The sequence below is a fragment of the Orcinus orca genome, chromosome 2 (assembly GCF_937001465.1).
Source record: "Orcinus orca chromosome 2, mOrcOrc1.1, whole genome shotgun sequence".
Lineage (NCBI taxonomy): Eukaryota > Metazoa > Chordata > Mammalia > Artiodactyla > Delphinidae > Orcinus > Orcinus orca.
The window spans coordinates 95,098,891-95,119,252 of NC_064560.1; the positions used below are offsets into that span (position 1 = coordinate 95,098,891).

Here is a 20,362-nt window from a genome sequence, read left to right on the forward strand (position 1 = left end):
GAGAAATTTCATAAATGCTCTCTCTGTCCTCAAAATACTTACAATTTAAGAAGTGAAGATGCATGTTTAAGGCATCACTGATGAGAAGGAGCTAGAAAGAGCACTGTACCAAAGTAGGCACTGGCTTTTCTGATGTACTTTGTGAATTTTAGGGCTTCACTACTAGGTAAGGCCCAGATAAGCAAAGATATATTTTTTCATTACCTTAGTAAATATTTTTTTTTTCTTAGTAAATATTTTTAAGATTATGTTCTGGGCATGTGAAATTTAAATTATAGGGAATATATTTTCCAAACTAAAATCTAGAATATGTCATTTGTCAAAACAGAGTTTAATCTTTGAACTATTAAAATGTAAATAATGATTCAGTAATTTATGGAAACAGAAAAACTGAGACTGTCTTAGAACATATAGGATGTGTATTTAATATTTAATGAAAGCAACTGACAAAAAAAAAACTAAAAGGATAATAACAGCCCATATTTATTGAGTGTTCTTCTATATAACAAACATTATGAAATATTTTACATAGATTATCTTATTTAAACCTGTCAGCAGCTCTGCAAGGGATGAATACTATTATCCCCATTTCACAGAAGAGGAATATATATATATATGTTAGGTAAAGTTTTATGTCTGTGGTTTGGAATCCAATAAGTCAGCTGAGGTAGTCTCTCACCTGCATTGTATGGCAGTTAAGAACTGGCAGAATATTCAGAATTATTTTATACATGCAAATAAAATGCCTTTCTTGTTTTGTTCTGAGCGGGGTTATACCGCTCTGTGCAGGCCCATAGGAATCAAAGTCGGAGAGAAGGAATATCTTTGCAACAAGACCCAGGGGCATTGTATGACTTTAATTTAGATGAGGAATTGGAAATTGATCTTGATGATGAAGCGATGGAAGCTATGTTTGGACAAGACCTGACCAGTGACAACGATATTCTGGGAATGTGGATCCCAGAGGTACTGGATTGGCCTACCTGGGTGTGTGTGACTGCAGCGGGGGCTGCTCTGACTTATTTTCCTGCCCTCCTGTTCATACAGCTTACTAATAACAGCATTTCCTAGAGTTGTAACACTCGGAAAAGTCTGACATCTCATCCTAAAGTTTGGGGCTTTAACACTTGAGGTTACTTTGATACCTACAAACTAGTAAGAAAAAGTCTCTCTTGTTGCTTTCTCTGTGCGATTTTATTGCTTCTCTCCCCAGACTAGATGAATAGAGCCGTGCTGTGATAATTTGATTTCTGATATCAAAGATAGATTACAAAATAGGCATCAGGTCCCAGTCAGCTCTGCTGGGTGTTTAACATGGCTACTGTGCTTACCTTGCTATCTGAATGCATGCTCTTCTTCTTTATAGGTTCTATTTAATCACTGTAATGCCTCATTCTAGGAACCAGTGCCACCTAGATCTTGTAAATGCCTCCATCCAAGGGCAGGGTACATGATGGGTTTGTATGTTTACATTGTTTAGCATTACACTTTTTGTAGCAGGGAAACTGAGAAGTTCACAGGTATAAGTTCTATAGGAAAGAGCATATACCATATTATGTTAATAAGATAAATGAAGCCAAATGACTTCTTAGAAATTCAGAAAATAGATATGCATGTTATGGTCAGATGAAAGTAGTTTTCATTGGAGGGATTTTAAATCATTTGAGATGGGGCAGATTGTCATTTTTATTAATAACTTTTTTCTCAGTGGGATAGTCAGTTACTTTTATTGTCACTTACTAGTGTGAGGAAGGGGCAAAGAACACCTTCAGACTGTGTGATCTGGATTTTAATTTGAAAGAACTTCGTTATATAGCCTTGATGAACATCTTGCAAATATTCCAGCATATGTAAACAAAGTTGTTAATTTAATATAATAAATGATGTTTTTTACCTCTTCTTAATTTTATGTTAACTTGACTAATAATTTGATATGAAATTATTTTGTGCAGCATGTTTGTGAGTCTGAAGACAGGGAAGAAGTGGTGGTATGTGAACTGTGTGAGTGCAGTGTTGTCAGCTTCAATCAGCACATGAAGAGAAATCACCCAGGCTGTGGGCGCAGTGCAAACCGCCAGGGCTATCGCAGCAACGGCTCCTATGTGGATGGCTGGTTCGGTGGTGAATGTGGGAGTGGAAATCCATACTACCTGCTATGTGGCAGCTGCAGGGAAAAGTACTTAGCCCTGAAGACCAAATCCAAGGCAACAAGTTCTGAAAGGTACCTTGAAATTGGATAGATAACCATACCCTCTGATCGAAGTATATAAAGTATCTCTCATTAAGACATGGGAATTGTAGCTTTTTTTATGTGAGGAGTAACTTTTAACCTTTCCTTTATAAAGACCTATGATTGCTGAATTGGGGACAAGGATGAGGGAGGTGGAAGAATTCAAGTTCCTGCCAGAGGTGGGAGCCTGTAGTCTGGGAACAGTGGTACGGCCTCAGGTTCTTCACCGGAGCTTGACTGTGTTAACCTTTAATTTGTTGTCAAGTTGTGAGTGGGACCCTTGCTTTAACCTTCAGGAGGCTTATGTTCAATTTTTTTCTTTGGTGTTTCTCACCATAGTTTTGACATCTTAAGGTCTTTCTTCTTGATGAAAAATATAGACTGTTTAGATTAAATGAGCTTCCATGAAAATATTACTTCTTTATACCCTTGAATAGCAACTGTTTGCTATTGAGTAGGGTTTTTGCCCTTATTGTCAACTATTAAAGTCTTTAAGACGTTCTGGAATAGGTTTTGATTAAAAACCTTATGTAGGTAACCTAGAAACCTCCCCAGTATTTTGGTAAAATAGTCATTGATTTTGTAAATACTTAATACCAATAGTTTTTATTACATTAGCCCATAACATGAAACACACTTTTTAAATTTTGTGTTGCTTTATTAATGACTTTTTAAAATGTCCTAATGACATAATTTGCACTTTGGGGCACTAACTGTTTTATATAAAAACACAATGTTCTTCGTGTTTGGTGCAGGTACAAGGGACAAGCTCCAGATCTAATTGGCAAGCAGGACAGTGTGTATGAAGGTAGTTGTTGTGAGAGCTTCTTTATTTCACATGTATTTTTGTATGTACCTTCTGCTTAACATCTGTTACTAAAACTTACCTTCATGTGTTTGTTTGTATTTATGTACATGTTAACTTAAACTTCCCCCCAAAAGTTCAAGATAGTTTGGTAGCAACAGCCCTCGTTTTAAAAGTCAAAGGAAAAAGACCTGGGTCCTAATACTAGCTTTGCCAGAGAATGTTAATTTCAGGTGGCATACATATTTTTTCAAAGTAGGGAAAGTATGTAGTACATTTTGAATTTCCATCCTAATTGAGGAAAGTAAAAGATAAAAAATTGAAGTGAGCATCAGTTTATCTGGAGCGTTCACTTGTTTGAAGTAACTCATTTCCTAATGATTATGGACAGGGTCAAGAACGTTTTGTTGGCTCCATAACAATATTTTTTATTAGTTGAAACCTCCATTACCAACTGTAACATGTGCTTTTGGTTTAAATGGATTTGACTGCTCTGCCTCCCTTTCCCTTAGTCTCACTCTAACTCAGGAGTGCAGTTTGGTTGGGTCACCAGGAGATGGTGCCGTAGTTCATTTTGTAGGTGCTCGGCCTTCAGTCCACCTGCATTTTAGACATATCTCACAATAACCATTGCCAGCAGAGTTATTTCATGTTTATATTCACATACCATACACTTCTTTATTTAAATTCCAGAAGACTGGGACATGTTGGATGTTGATGAAGAGGAAAAGCTAACGGGTGAAGAAGAGTTTGAATTACTCGCTGGACCACTTGGTTTAAACGACCGCCGCATTGTACCAGAACCAGTCCAGTTCCCTGACAGTGATCCATTGGGAGCATCAGTAGCAATGGTAACAGCGACCAACAGTATGGAAGAGACTCTGATGCAAATAGGTAAACTTGAAATGCTGATTGGCATGGATTTTATAGAGTCTATATTAATTTGCTTCTTAGAAAAGTAAATAATAATAATAATAAGGTAAAGGTTAATAATAATAAGGGTTCAACATTTTCTATCCCATCAAGTATCTTTAGCCAGTTATTCTAATGTTTTGAAGGTCTAGTATAATATTAAGTTTCTGATATTTCTTTTTATAAAATATTGAAGTGATAAAAAGAAAATTTATAAAATGTAGGGGGTTTTTTGTTTGTTTTAAACTTTGTGTTAAGAGAAACCTGGAAATGAATAGAAACCATTTTGCAGTATTTTTTAATTTCAGTGCGAGGGTATGGTAACTTTTTGCTGTATGGAATACTAAATAAAGAATTGGCGCAGTACTGGTGACTCAGCCCTTTATGTGTACTCAAAGCATATTTTAAAAACTATATCTTTACTATATTTGTTAATATCAGTAGAAGTGATACATGAGCAAAAATAAATAAAACCAAAAAAATTTAAGAATCATATTTTTCCTATAATAGATTATTGACTTAGAAATGTCCATTTCTCCCAAGCAATTTTCTGTATAACAAAGTTCCAGATGAGCAAAACACATTGATTTGCTCTATTTCCTGGTAGCCTAGAACCTAGGTAGAATGGAAAATTTTTTCAGTAGTCCGGCTATTTTTTTTCTTACCTTCTTATAAACTAAGCAAAATGTTATTTTTTTCAGGTTGCCATGGCTCTGTAGAAAAGAGTTCCTCCGGGAGAATAACATTAGGTGAACAGGCAGCTGCCTTAGCAAACCCTCATGACCGGGTGGTGGCTTTAAGGAGAGTGACTGCTGCTGCTCAGGTTCTTCTGGCCAGAACCATGGTCATGAGAGCTCTGTCTCTTCTCTCAGTCAGGTAAGTGTTATTTTGTGTCAAAAGATGTTAAGTTAGCTTCTAGTATGTATTAGACAGGAGTCTGGTATTGTTTGGAAGGATAGAAGTTTTAGAAACTCGAATAGCTACTGTTGAATGAAAGAAGTTAGACATAGTCATCATTATTATTCATTCATTCATTAATTCAGTCAATCAGTCAGTCATTCAGTTAATGCTTAGCTCTTTTTAGGTAGAAAATATTGCCGTTATAGTAACTGAGTAAACTGAAAATTTTATTTTATTATCTGAAATGGGAAACCAAGGCTGTTGATCCATTTGGTGTAGGGTAAAACTAAAAGGTCGAGTGAGTTTTTTGCAGAGTTTACCAACTGTGTAGCTAAGTCAGCCTGTATATTCCATCATGGAGACTCTTGCTATGCTCATACTGTGGAGCATAATGTTAAAAAAGGGAAGAGTGCCAAGAATACCTAAAAGACATCCATTTAGGAAATGATTAAGTAGGGGTATTTAACAGTAAATCATGAAGAAAGAAGGACCCTGAAAGAAGAACTCAAAGTTTAGATGAGGACTTCCCTGGTGGCACAGTGGTTAAGAATCCACCTGCCAATGCAGGGGACATGGGTTCGAGCCCTGGTCCAGGAAGATCCCACATGCCGCGGAGCAACTAAGCCCGTGCGCCACAACTACTGAGCCTGCGCTCTAGAGCCCGTGAACCGCAACTACTGAGCCTGCGCTCTAGAGCCCATGAACCACAACTACTGAGCCTGCGCTCTAGAGCCCGCAAGCCACAGCTACTGAAGCCTGCGCACCTAGAGCCCATGCTCCGCAACACAAGAAACCACCGCAATGAGAAGCCCGTGCACCACAACGAAGAGTAGCCCCCGCTCGCCGCAACTAGAGAAAGCCTGAGCGCCACAACGAAGACCCAACACAGCCAAAAATAAATAAACAAATTTAAAAAAATGGATATTTAAAAAAATACTTAGATGAGACTGTATGGGGTTGGCTTAAGACTAGACAGTTCGGACTGTGGAAAATGAAGTTCAGAAACTGACTCACACGTGTAGATAAACATTTGATTTATGACAGTGCTTACATTACAGAGCAGTGAGGAAAGGATGGTCTTTTCCGTAACTTGGGCTAGGTCAGATGGTTTATTCACTTAAGGAAAAAAAATGAGTCTTGGCCCCAACCTCAAACTATATAAAGCAAGTATATTTCCAAGTGGCTCTTAGGTCTAAATGTGAAATGTAAATCAATAAAGTTTCTATAAGATAACAGAGGAAGATTTTATTCTTGATATTGGAACAACCAGAGATTTCTTAAGCAAGTCACAAAAGACATTCACTTTAAGGAAAACAATTAATAAATTGGACTACATTAAAAAAGAACTTCTGTTTAGCAAGTCATTTAGGAAGTAAAAAGGCAAAAAAGTTAAAGGAAAAAAAAAACACTGAATGGGAGATGATCTTAGCAATGCATATAACCAACAAAATATGTAAAGAATTCTTATAAACCAGTAAGAGAAAGACAGACAACCCAAAAGAAAAATGGACATAATGACAAAAGAGGCTCTCAAAGTGGCCAATAAACATGAACAATGAGATGTTCAGTCACATTAGTCTTCAGAGAAATGAAAATGAAAACCCCATGAGATACTACTACACACCCATCAGAATGGCTAAAATTTAAAAGACTGGGGGGAAAAAAGTGATCATGACGGTGTGGAACACTTAGAACTCTCATACACTGTTGGTGAGAAAATAACGTGAGACAGTTACTTTGGAAGACTCTTTGATGGTACCAACTAAAGGTGAATATTAGCATACTCTGTGACCCAGAAAAACACTTCTGGGTATATATCCAACAGAAATGCTTACATATGTGCACCCAAAGACATAAGCAAGAACATTTATAGCAGTACTATTCATAATAGCCCCATGCTCTCATCTGTATGGATAAATGAATTGTGCTTAATTTCATTTATACGGGCATATCTTTTTTTATTGTGCTTCGCAGATATTACATTTTTTTTTTTACGAATTGAAGGTTTGTGGCAACCCTGTGTTGAGCAAGTCTATTGGCACCATTTTTCCAACAACATTTGCTCACTTCATGTCTCTATGTCACATTTTAGTAATTCTTGCAATATTTCAAGCTTTTCCATTATTATTTGTCATGGTGATCTGTGATCAGTGATCTTTGATGTTACTATTACAAAAAGATTTCTGACGGCTCAGATGGTGGTTAACATTATTTTTAAATTAAGGTATGTACATTGTTCTTTTTTAAAAAATAAGTTTATTTATTTTTGGCTGCGTTTGGTCTTCGTTGGCTGCGTGCGGGCTTTCTCTAGTTGCAACGAGCGGGGGCTACTCTTCGTTGCGGTGCGCGAGCTTCTCCTTGCGGTGGCTTCTCGTTGCGGAGCACGGACTATAGGCTTGCGAGCTTCAGTAGTTGTGGCACACGGGCTCAGTAGTTGTGGCTCGCGGGCTCTAGAGCGCAAGCTCAGTAGTTGTGGCACAGGAGCTTAGTTGCTCCACGGCTTGTGGGATCTTCCCGGACCAGGGCTCAAATCCGTGTCCCCTGCATTGGCAGGTGGATTCTTAACCACTGCACCACCAGGGAAGTCCCTGTACATTGTTCTTTTAGGCTTAATGCTGTTGCACACTTAACAGACTACAGTGTAGTGTAAACATGACTTTTATATGCACTGGGAAACCAAAAATACTTGTGTGACTTTCTTTATTGCAATATTCATTTTATTGTGATGGTCTGGAACTGAACCCGAACATCTCCACAGTATGCCTCTGTGTCAATGAAAAGGAATAACTGCTGCTGTAATGCAACAACGTGGATGAATCTTACAAGCATAATGCTGAGTAAAAGCAGCCAGACAGAAGAGAATACATACTTTATCATTCTATTTATATGAAGTTCAGAAACAGGCAAAACTGGTTTATGGCCTTAAAAAGTTGGAATAGTGGTTACTTTTGAAGGCCTAGAGACTGAGAAGGGCCCAAGCAGTCTTCTGGGGTATTGGTAATGTTCTGTTTCTTGATCTGGAAGGTGGTTACATGGGTTTGTTCAGTTTGTGAAAATTCATGATTTGTAAACATTTCTGTAAGTTATACTTTGGTAATTCAGGTATACTTAAGTATGTCAGTATTTATTAAAATAAAAAAGTTTCAGAGCAGTTTCCAGCTTACATAATATTTTTGGACATGTCTAAGGACTTGTATGACTAGTGATAGTGCAGCTTGCCTTTTATTTTGGTTGTTGGTGCTGTGGATGATATGTGGGGCTCCAGATGGTCCCTTAAATTTATTTTCTTTATGCATCTAAAGTGTTTTCCTTTCCTGGCAGTGGTTCCAGTTGTAGCCTGGCTGCTGGTCTTGAATCTCTGGGACTTACAGATATCCGAACGTTGGTTCGATTAATGTGCTTGGCTGCAGCAGGGAGAGCTGGCCTCTCCACCAGCCCTTCCGCCATGGCAAGCACTTCAGAACGCTCACGAGGTGGGCACAGCAAGGCCAACAAGCCCATTTCTTGCCTGGCCTATCTGAGCACAGCAGTGGGATGTCTAGCATCAAACACTCCTAGTGCTGCAAAACTCCTGGTGCAGTTGTGTACACAGGTAGGATAGTTTTCAGTGCTTTACTTATTGCATTGCTTATTTCCAGCCAATTCTTAAAGAACCTTTTGAGATAAAATCTTCTTTTTGTTCCAAAATTATATGTAAAGATTAAACCTGTTTGTTCTGATTGCCTCTTCAGAACTTGATTTCTGCTGCAACAGGGGTAAATCTTACCACGGTCGATGATCCAATTCAGCGAAAGTTTCTACCTAGCTTTCTCCGAGGAATTGCTGAAGAGAATAAGCTTGTAACCTCCCCAAATTTTGTTGTAACTCAGGCCCTTGTGGCATTACTAGCAGACAAAGGGGCCAAACTGAGACCTAATTATGATAAATCAGAAGTTGAAAAGAAAGGTAAGTTTCATACGATTTAAATATACAGTCTTTTAATCAATTTGATATGTTTTTAAAAATATGTTTTTGCATTGTTGTATGTGATGAATTACATAACATCATGTATACTTATTAAGTTAGATCATAAGAAAAGTGCATGGATACTTTTTCATTGTGCCTGGAAACAAATATTAGAAAATGTACCAAATAAGTCTTGGTTTGATTAGATTATTTTATTAGATTATGGTTTGGGTCACCATAGATAATAATCCTGGTAGGCTTCCTGAATATAATTTATATAAAGTAGTGCTATTTTTTTCTTTGTCTTAAGATGATACAATTTGAAGGGACTACTTAAACACAGTACTTACCCTTCTCTTCATCAGGACCATTTGGCCAAGAGAGATGGGCTTTTGGATCTATCAGTGCATTCCCTTGACTGGCTATTAAGATCACTTTTTTAAAAAATTATTTATTTTTCATTTATTTATTTTTGGCTGGACCGGGTCTTCGTTGCTGTGCAGACTTTCTCTAGTTGCTGCACGCGGGGGCTACTCTTCGTTGCGGTGCAGGGGCTTCTCATTGTGGTGGCTTCTCTTGTTGCAGAGCACGGGCTCTAGGTGCACGGCCTTCAGTAGTTGTGGCTCGCGGGCTCAGTAGTTGTGGCTCACGGGCTCTAGAGCGCAAGCTCGGTAGTTGTGGCGCATGGACTTAGTTGCTCCATGGCATGGGGGATCTTCCCGGACCAGGGCTCGAACCCATATCCCCTGCATTGGCAGGCAGATTCTTAACCACTGCGCCACCAGGGAAGTCCCTAAGATCACTTTTGAAAAGCAAAAGCCAAACTCTTATTCTTCAGGGCATGCTTCCTCTGCCCTGGCTTTAAAACGATTTCTGCTGCATTCTCAGTCGGTGTATCCTTAGAGCAAAGACTATTGATTAGTGTATATAAATGTACATTTGCAGTGTATCAGATTTAATATAGAATTTGATGTGAGATAAATGCTTTATACCTTGTATGCATATCTTAGTGAAATGATTGCTTGAAAAAGTGCTAATTCTTAAAAGATAGTTTAACCCATTTTTGTTTGTTCACCACCACCAGCTCTCACCTGGGCATCATTTCATTGTTTTGTTTAAGCAGGTTTAACTGCCCAATTGTATGCCCATCCTTCCTATGATCCTTCTGCTGTAGGCCCTCTGGAGCTGGCTAACGCCTTGGCAGCCTGCTGCCTCTCCTCCAGGCTATCCTCACAGCATAGGCAATGGGCTGCTCAACAGCTTGTGCGCACTCTTGCTGCACATGACCGCGACAACCAAACTACTCCACAGACACTCGCTGATATGGGAGGAGATCTCAGAAAATGCTCCTTTATCAAGTTGGAGGCTCATCAAAACAGAGTATGTATTTTGACCCCCAAGTGTGTCGATCACTTTATGTAAGATAAAATAGTTTCTCCTCTTCTCCAAGAGCTTAAAGTTCAGATCATGGGTGTGTGTCTCTCTCTTTCTGTCTCTCTCTTACATACTCACACACACACAAGCTAAATTATCAGTTATTTGTCTGGTAGTTACCAACTCCCCTTTCTCTACATGTGTGTGTTGTATACTATATGATATAATATTATACAAATGGGAAAATCAGATGGGAGATGAGAAGAAAACCAAAGGTATAGCCTCACAAAAGATGAGGGTTTATACATGCAGGAAAAGAAGCAATTGGTCTCCCTGTTTTAGTTTAGTTTTTAGGAGCCCACTGGGCTCCTGAGCAGTGACAAGGGCAGTTTAGGAAATGAAGACTGACCCCTATTTTACCAATTTAATCATTTCTTAGTCTGTGTAATTAGTTTTATAGAACATGCTGAATATTTCCATTTTATTGAATTAAATAAATGTTTTTTAATTAAATAAGCATGTCTAGTAAAGATTGTGAACAGGTCTAAGATAACTCAGATGAGTTTGGGCATAGTACTTCAAAGCTATACTTCAAATAGGTGTATATTTACAAGCCGGTTAGAAAAGAATGAAGACTATGCATGTTGTTTTATAACATGGATACTTTTCTTTTACAATTTCATGGTAGATTTTTTTTTAATTTGATAGAACTCTTTCAAATTATAGAATCATTTGAATTAAAACTTGCTCAAATATTGCTGGACTTTTAATCTTTTCTAGGTAATGACTTGTGTTTGGTGTAATAAAAAAGGACTCTTGGCTACAAGTGGCAATGATGGCACCATCCGGGTGTGGAATGTCACCAAGAAGCAGTATTCACTGCAACAGACCTGTGTGTTCAACAGATTGTGAGTACTGACATTAGCTCTCTTGGGTAACATTTAAAAATAAGACAATCCTGGGCTTCCCTGGTGGTGCAGTGGTTGAGAGTCCGCCTGCCGATGCAGGGTACACGGGTTCATGCCTCGGTCCGGGAAGATCCCACATGCCGCGGAGCGGCTGGGCCCGTGAGCCATGGCCGCTGAGCCTGCGCGTCCGGAGCCTGTGCTCCGCAACGGGAGAGGCCACAGCAGTGAGAGCCCCGCGTACCGCAAAAAAAAAAAAAAAAAAAAAAGACAATCCTAAACATGCTTCATCTTGGTTGTGTTAGTGTACTCAAATTGTCACTAAAATTTTTTACAACTTTTTCTCTTAGAACAGTCTCTGGTGTTTTTTTTTTTTAAATTTGCAAGATAGTAATTTAGAAAATAAAAATACTAACTGTCAATATCTGTCAGCTTACTCAAAATTAAATCAAGGTCTACTATGCCAGCATTATAAATGTTCAATTATATAAAACAGTAGGCTAATTTTCCATCATTCTTCAAGGATTATTTAGGAATTAGGGTAATGATATTTTTTGTGTAGCATCTTTTATATTTTTATAGCTAGCTATAAAACTTCCCTAGCTATTAGGCAAACAAGAGTCAGTGTGCTCTGAGTAATAACCATATGTATAACCCATATGGAATCAGAATACTTTTGTTGACAAATTATGTACTACATTAAATGATCAGTTGTCTAAGTATTACTCTTTTGTAATTCTACATTTTTCACATTATGACAAACACTAGCAATTATGTGATTGTCAAATACTGCTAGCCAGGCTTTTGAAATGTAAAAGCTTTTGATCTGCCTTTATGTACTATACTCTATATAAAACACTTATTTTAAGGTTTAGGATTTAGTTTACTTTGTGATGATGGGGATTAGAATTCCATACATATCTGTTATATTCTAGGGAAGGTGATGCTGAGGAAAGCCTGGGATCACCTAGTGATCCAAGTTTCTCACCTGTTTCCTGGAGTATCAGTGGCAAATATCTAGCTGGGGCTTTGGAAAAGATGGTGAATATCTGGCAAGTTAATGGTAAGAGTCACATAAATACTAGTAAACTACTGAAGCTACTTTTTTTTTAAAAAAAGCCTTTCTCTTAGCCTTCTAAGTCCAAATATTGGCTTCCCTTCACCTTGAATCTCACAATCTGTTCATCAACTGTGAAAATCTATGCATAGTATGGTTTAAATTAAAGAGAAAGTGTTCATTTCCTGACTTTTCCTTCTAGGAGTTCCAATTAACCTGGTAGTTGTAAACTAAAAATTCTTTCTATGTACCACTCAGCATTCAGGGTAGGATTTGAGGAGAAGTAGCAATCACTGCATTTTTAGCTATGTATTCTTTTGAATCACCTGAAATATTTCTATTAATTTTATCTGTTTCACAGGGACAAACTCTTGTTAATTTTTAATAACCTCTCTGGAAAGTAAAAATTATTATTGTAATCTTGGGCTTACCAGCACTTTTGTTTGCTTTTGCATGTTTGGGTAATAGCTGTTCTATTTCGTACATTTGAAGGAACAGCTAGCCTTAACTATAGGTAAATTTTGTATATTAATTTGGTTTTCAGTAATTATTAGGAAAGGACTTAAGTGTTTGACATTTGTATGTTGATTATTTTCCTTTATTCTTTCTCCTATAAAGCGATCATTTTTGTCATATTAATAGTTACAGAAAAGCTATGAATTTGATAATCATATGTAGTATATAAATGAAGGATCTTGCCTTGCAGTCTTATTCATTAGTAGGCTATTATGAAATTGGGGACTGCTTTGAGTGTATTAAATTAAATAGTACATATTTTTGTTCTTGTTATTGTTTTTAAGAATTAAGTGACAACTAGTTAACATTTTCTCCCTCTTTAGGAGGAAAAGGGTTAGTAGATATTCAGCCTCACTGGGTATCTGCCCTGGCTTGGCCAGAAGAGGGTCCATCCTTAGCCTGGTCAGGAGAATCTCCAGAATTATTGTTGGTGGGACGGATGGATGGATCTCTAGGACTGATTGAAGTTGTTGATGTATCCACCATGCACCGTCGAGAATTGGAGCATTGCTATCGAAAGGATGGTAAGTGACTGGAATTGTGTCTGGTTGAGAAAGTGTTCCCCCCAGTCAAATAGATTTACTTTTTTGGCATATGCTGAGTAAATATTACTTTTGGTTTTGTTTTCTAAATCGTTCAGTTGGTATTTCATTTTAGTTAGTTACTAAGTTGAAAGATATTTCTTTGTCACCCCCTACCACACATCACTGCCAAAATAAGATCTAAATTAGTCATTTATCCTTTGTGCAAGTGTCTCAACACTTCTAGTGGGCTCTAGGTCTCTCTAGAAAGTTAAGAATGTCCAAGAGGAAAAAAGATAATAATCATTGATGGAGATGAAATTGTTAACAAATGGGTAAAATTAAGGAAATGGGGGGAAGAGGAGAAGGGGAGGGAAGTTCCTGATTTAAGAAGTCATAGCAGGAAGCCTACTTTTACTTATTTTCTCACTATCTTCCTTTTGGATGGCTAGTCATCTTACTAGATAGTTTTTACTATATGTTTTCGGGGAGTAGGATATCTCGAAGATCCCAGCCACAGCCATGCAGTTTCGAGGCCTGGAGGACAGCACGCTTGCTTCTCAGATGTCTGAGAGGAAAGCTCGCCCTCTCTTCTCTTCTCTCTCAGCATGAAGGGTGCACTGCCCAGTTAGCAATCCCTTTGCTCCCCTGATAGCCCGCGGCTCCTTTTTATTCACAGAGTAATGCTAATGTCATTACTCTCAGTTTCTGTCTTCTGCGAATACTGGGGATCCTCCAGAAACATGTCATCTCCATCACTACAAGTCAATATTCATTTGCTTTCTTCAAGGTCCATAGCCCTGGTCTGATAGTATTGTAGGGTCTCCTGCAGAGGCGGGGGGTGGCTGTGGCTCATTGTGGGGACAAAGACACGGGCAGCAGCAGTTCTGGGGAGTACACACTGACCTGAGCCCTCCTGGTGGCTGCCATTTTCTTACCCAGTTCTTTTTTAAATAGATAATACCATCATAGGGTTCAAAAAATTTTAAGTTTAAAAAGGTATACAGTAGGGAATTCCCTGGCGGTTCAGTGGGTAGGACTCCACGCTTCCACTGCAGGGGGCACGGGTTTGATCCCTGGTCAGGGAATTAAGATCCCACACGCTGCATGGTGCAGCAAAAAAATAAATAAATAAAAAGGCATACAGTAAAAAGTCTTTCTCACATCTGCTCAGCTCCCATGTCCCCATTCTACTCCCACAGATACTGTTTTTTACTTCTTTTGTAGCCTTCCAGTGTTACATATACTTAAAGAAACAAGTATGAATATAGCTTGTTAGAATATAACATGTTTGTTAGAATATTGAAACACACTGAATAGGCAATATTAAGCAAAAGAAGGGACAGGAAATTTTTTTTTCTAAGAGTTGGATTATTTCACTTCTCAGTTTCATGGTAGATTCTGGTCCAAAAGGAAAGAACCTTATACAGTGACTTAAAATCAGCAAGGGAATTCAGTTTTTGTCTCTGTTTTTCTTTTTTTTTTTTGTACGCGGGCCTCTCACTGTTGTGGCCTCTCCCGTTGCGGAGCACAGGCTCCGGACGTGCAGGCTCAGTGGCCATGGCTCACAGGCCCAGCCGCTCCGTGGCATGTGGGATCTTCCTGGACTGGGGCACGAACCCGTGTCCCCTGCATCGGCAGGCGGACTCTCAACCACTGCGCCACCAGGGAAGCCCTGTCTCTGTTTTTCAGTAACCACTTCAAAAGAATGAAAGATTAAAAAATGAGGTACTCCTCGTCATTTACAAATAACACTTTTAAAGTGGGTTACATGGAATCCCAGCTGTAAGCTTACATTTTGTCTAAATGTGTTAAAGAGATGTTTGTAAACTTACTTGCAGTGGTTGTAGAGGTATATATTTGTTGCAAAGTCTCTGTCTTTTAAGGGAGACAATGACAAATAAGTCTCTCTTATTTTCTTTTTAAAATTTTTATTTTGTTCTATCATGTTAGTGTCTGTAACTTGCATTGCTTGGTTCAGTGAAGACAGACCATTTGCAGTGGGATATTTTGATGGAAAATTGTTATTGGGAACAAAGGAACCGCTTGAGAAAGGAGGCATTGTTCTAATTGATGCACATAAGGTAAAGCATGTTTACCTGATGGTTGCTTTTTCTTGTTTTATACTGTAGTATTGCTTGATACTAGTTTCTCAAAGAACTTTTTTATATCAGTCACTTATGATTTAATATTCTATTGTTATACAAAGTCTTTGGACCATGTATGTAAATGGAAAAGTCTGTGTAAGAAAGCCATTGAACTAAGAAAGGGGTAAAACCAAAACAGTGAAATAGGATTACCCTTGGAACACCCCCTGTCAGAGTACCTCCCACTAATGCTAGAAATTCCATCTATGAAGAATGATTCCTTTGCCTTAAACAGAGGTTGTCAGTTCAGATGCTTATGGGGCCATCTAGGCAAGTAACATAAATGCATGAAGCCAGGAGCTGGAAGGTGTGAAGGAGGGCAAAAAAAACGAAGTCAGAAGAACCCAATGATGACAACCATATAAACACAAGACATGTCCCAGATTCTCATAGTATTAGCTGTTTTTGGTGTAAGAGATGCTTTTTTTTAAAAGTCTCTTGTTTTTCATATTTTAATGATCAGTAGTCCATAAAAATAACTTTAAAAATGGTGATGAAAGATCACATATCCCTTCTGAATCAGAATTTCATAATTCATTCATCCAGCTAACGTTTATTGAGCTTTGACTGCAGCAAATATATATAGTGCAGACTATACTAAAGGGTGAGTTGGTCTAGTGATTGGAAATAATATGCCAGTATCTAATTTGCATAAAATGTTGATTTCAAAATAATTGAGTGATAGAAGTATAGGTCATAAATTATTAAGTTTAAAGTATTTGTGAAGGAAGCATTACTATGATTTTTTTTCTACCTCTACCATTTTAAGGATACTCTTATTAGTATGAAGTGGGACCCAACAGGTCATATTCTTATGACATGTGCCAAAGAAGAAAATGTGAAACTCTGGGGGCCTGTTGCAGGATGCTGGCGCTGTCTACATTCACTCTGCCATCCATCTATTGTAAATGGCATTGCTTGGTGCAGCCTTCCAGGGAAAGGATCCAAGTTGCATTTACTAATGGCCAGGTATGTTGTAAATTTGTGTGTCTGTGTGTGTCTTAATTTTTATATTAGTATAGACTGTTACTTGCATTAAGTGTGGCTTCTCAATAAACTTAAACAGTTTACTGCCAGTTACTGTTCTTATAATGTGTAATACCATAAGATCACCTTAGGGAAATAAAGAAGTTTTCCAATGTGAAGCTTGGGATATGTAATCCAAAGATATGCCATCTCCTTAACCGTGTGTGATATTGTTAGAATATAGATCCTACTTGTATTTCTTGTGAAAGATTATAGCATAACTACTACAAATAAATTTTTAAAATATACTGTAGTAGTTCTATCATGTCTTAATTGATTGCTCTTTGAGAATATTTTTACTTCTGCATATTGACACGTTTTGGTTTTATGTGATCAAATTTTTTAAGTGGCTGTCAGAGTGGCTTAGTATGTGTTTGGCGTATTCCACAAGATACCACACAGACCAGTGTGACTAGTTCAGAAGGATGGTGGGACCAGGAATCAAATTGCCAGGTAAATATTCTGGTGTTTTTCAAGACTTTATTTGAAACCACAGATAGTATATGTTATCAAGTAATACTCCTACTCGGTATCTCAAATGTCAAGAGCCATTAGGGAAATGTGAATAATTGTCATACTTTGTGTGCTCTCTGAATTAGCCTAATTTTTTATAAGTCAGAGATACCATAATTGCTTGTTAAGGTGAGATGTTCAATAAATATGGAGCGGTGATCGTTTATGGTATATAATCAACACTACCAATAGGTGAGTCCTAAGCTAAAGTTTTCGGTACAGTGAAGCAGGAACACCACGGGAGCGCTCCTATTCAAAGTATCTCCTACTGATACCAGAATTCCACCTATGAAGAACCATTCCTTTACCTTAAACAGAGGTTAAAAATTTACAGTAGACAGGGAATTCCCTGGCAGTCCAGTGGTTAGGACTCAGTGCTTTCACTGCTGTGGCCCTGGCTTCAATCCCTGGTCGAGGAACTAAGATCCCACAAGACGCGTGGCATGGCCAAAAAAAAAATTATGGTAGATGCTCACAGAGCCATTTGGTAAGGAACATAAATTCATTCACAAAGCTGTGGAGAAGGTAAAACACACAAACACAAACACACACACACAGGAGTGCACATGCTTCATATAAAGGGCATAGTTGCCACAGAGGAGATTGCCACCCTCCAGAAATGAGAGCCTATTGCTACCAGATTGTCAAATTTTTTGTTGTTGGAAACCAAAAATTCAGTGTTTTAAGTAAAATCTCCCAATATTAAACATTGGCATCTGACTTGAAATTCTTTAAAACCCTGGTTGGCCGGTTGAATTGTATCCCTGAGTTGCCGGTTTGCAACCTCTGTTGCTTTCTCTTTTGTTCATTATACAAATACATTATGTCATTTTTGGGTAAATGAGTATATCTGGTATTATGCTATCTCATAACTAAAAGGAAGAGGGAGCTTAAAGGCAGGGAGAAAGGGGTGAGGAGGGAGGAGTAGGTAGCTCACTAATGGGAGGAAAATATCACAGAAGCAGAGGTAGGAGCACTAGAGAAATCTGATTTGCTCTCTGTGCTAAAGAGTAGCCCTTTAGACAGGCCTACCTATTTCATTCCTAAAACCTGCAGAGCAAACATGAGATTAGATACCATGGGACAGACAGACCCATAAGCCAACAGAAAGAGGAACTTGTTTGTATAGCACCAGCACGTGCAATTCACAAATGTTAGAGGGTAAAAGTGAAAATTACATGAAGTGAAATTTAAAAATTAAAACACTCGTTAAAAGGTAGAAGTTAGAATTTTCCTATCTCTGAGGGATAATTGGAACTTAAATGTAGTCATTTCTTCCAGTTTGAAGAGTAGAGAACTAGCTTAGAAGTGTATCAAAAAAGATGAAACAGCATCAGCAAAGGAGAACCAGATTGATATCTTATTATTTTCTCCGTCAGGCTAGTCCTTATGAGAGAGTTGTCCTTCCCTCCTCCCCAATTTTATACTGAAATATAAAATTTCCAAGAATGAATTGTAAATCTTGAATCTATAAATTGTTTTATTTTTCAATATTTGTTAAAAATAAAAATGAATTGCAGGATGGATATAGGAAATCAGTCGGAGCCAAGTGTGTTTATCAATTGCGAGGACACATCACCCCTGTCCGGACCGTTGCCTTTAGTTCTGATGGGTTGGCCCTGGTGTCTGGTGGTTTAGGTGGCCTCATGAACATTTGGTCTTTAAGGGTAAGAGTATAGATGTTATTTTTATCTTAAGAAATGTTTTTATATTAACTTATATGTGATAAAAGTTAACCCAACCAATCCTAGGAATATTTTGTGTAATAATATCTTGAATATTGAAGAAACCCCTTTCAGAGTTCTCTGCCCTTTAATTTTTTTCTTTTTTTAATATCTTTATTGGAGTATAATTGCTTTACAATGGTGTGTTAGTTTCTGCTGTATAACAAAGTGAATCAGCTATACATATAAATGTATCCCCGTATCTCCTCCCTCTTGCATCTCCCTCCCACCCTCCCTATCCCACCCTTCTAGCTGGTCACAAAGCACCGAGCTGAGCTCCCTGTGCTATGCGACTGATTCCCACTAGCTAGCTGTCTTACATTTGGTGGTGTATATATGCCCATATATACACTACCACTCTCTCACTTTGTCCCAGCTTACCCTTCCCCCACCCCGTATCCTGAAGTCCATTCTCTAGTAGGTCTGCGTCTTTATTCCCATCTTGCCCCTAGGTTCTTCATGACCTTTTTTTTTTTTTTGGTTCCATATATATATGTTAGCATATGGTATTTGTTTTTCTCTTTCTGACTTACTTCATTCTCTATGACAGTCTCTAGGCCCATCCAACTCACTACAAATAACTCAATTTCATTTCTTTTTAATAATGAGTAATATTCCATTGTATATATATGCCACATCTTCTTTATCCATTCATCTGTTGATGGACACTTAGGTTGCTTCCACATCCTGCCTATTGTAAATAGTGCTGCAATGAGCATAGTGGTACATGACTCTTTTTGCATTATGGTTTTCTCAGGGTATATGCCAGTAGTGAGATTGCTGGGTCGGATGGTAGTTCTATTTTTAGTTTTTTAAGGAACCTCCATACTGTTCTCCGTAGTGGCTCTATCAATTTACATTCCCACCAACAGTGCAAGAGTGTTCCCTTTTCTCCACACTCTCTCCAGCATTTATTGTTTCTAGATTTTTTGATGATGATCATTCTGACTGGTGTGAGGTGGTACCTAGCTGTAGTTTTGATTTGCATTTCTCTAATGATTAGTGATGTTGAGCATCCTTTCATGTGTTTGTTGGCAATCTGTATATCTTCTTTGGAGAAATGTCTATTTAGATCTTCTGCCCATTTTTGGATTGGGTTGATTGATTTTTTTGATATTGAGCTGCATGAGCTGCTTGTATATTTTGGAGATGAATCCTTTGTAGTTGCTTCATTTGCAAATATTTTCTCCCATTCTGAGGTTGTCTTTTGGTCTTGTTTATGGTTTCCTTGGGTGTGCAAAAGCTTTTAGGTTTCATTAGGTCCCATTTGTTTGTTTTTGTTTTTATTTCCATTTCTCTAGGAGGTGGGTCAAAAAGGATCTTGCTGTGATTTATGTCATGGAGTGTTCTGCCTGTGTTTTCCTCTTAAGAGTTTTATCATGTCCAGTCCTACATTTAGGTCTTTAATCCATTTTGGGTTTATTTTTGTGTATGGTGTTAGGGAGTGTTCTAATTTCATTCTTTTACATGTAGCTGTCCAGTTTTCCCAGCACCACTTATTGAAGAGGCTGTCTTTTCTCTGTTGTATATTCTTGCCTCCTTTATGAAAAATAAGGTGACCATATGTGCCTGGGTTTATCTCTGGGCTTTCTATCCTGTTCCATTGATCTATATTTATGTTTTTGTGCCAGTACCATACTGTCTTGATTACTGTAGCTTTGTAGTATAGTCTGAAGTCAGGGAGCCTAATTCCTCCAGCTCTGTTTTTCTTTCTCAAGATTGCTATGGCTATTTGGGGTCTTTTGTGTTTCCATACAAATTGTGAAATTTTTTGTTTTAGTTCTGTG

At 38.0% G+C, this 20,362-nt stretch overlaps 1 protein-coding gene across 5 annotated transcripts in view; it reads left to right on the forward strand.

Moving 5' to 3' along the window:
• Positions 1-20,362, forward strand: part of HERC1 (HECT and RLD domain containing E3 ubiquitin protein ligase family member 1) — a 215,833-nt gene that overhangs the window by 155,602 nt on the left and 39,869 nt on the right. For 2 of the 5 annotated variants that reach the window (XM_049706186.1, XM_049706187.1), the window contains 15 exons: positions 767-987; positions 1,953-2,221; positions 2,986-3,038; positions 3,729-3,929; positions 4,649-4,823; positions 8,169-8,439; positions 8,579-8,792; positions 9,913-10,172; positions 10,947-11,074; positions 12,007-12,134; positions 12,968-13,168; positions 15,119-15,249; positions 16,082-16,281; positions 16,686-16,791; positions 18,372-18,518. In XM_049706186.1, coding sequence (XP_049562143.1) covers positions 767-987; positions 1,953-2,221; positions 2,986-3,038; positions 3,729-3,929; positions 4,649-4,823; positions 8,169-8,439; positions 8,579-8,792; positions 9,913-10,172; positions 10,947-11,074; positions 12,007-12,134; positions 12,968-13,168; positions 15,119-15,249; positions 16,082-16,281; positions 16,686-16,791; positions 18,372-18,518 — 2,705 coding nt within the window. The remainder of the gene's footprint in view (positions 1-766; positions 988-1,952; positions 2,222-2,985; positions 3,039-3,728; positions 3,930-4,648; positions 4,824-8,168; positions 8,440-8,578; positions 8,793-9,912; positions 10,173-10,946; positions 11,075-12,006; positions 12,135-12,967; positions 13,169-15,118; positions 15,250-16,081; positions 16,282-16,685; positions 16,792-18,371; positions 18,519-20,362) is intronic. The other 3 variants (XM_049706188.1, XM_004274727.3, XM_033437086.2) reach the window with 2 other exon arrangements.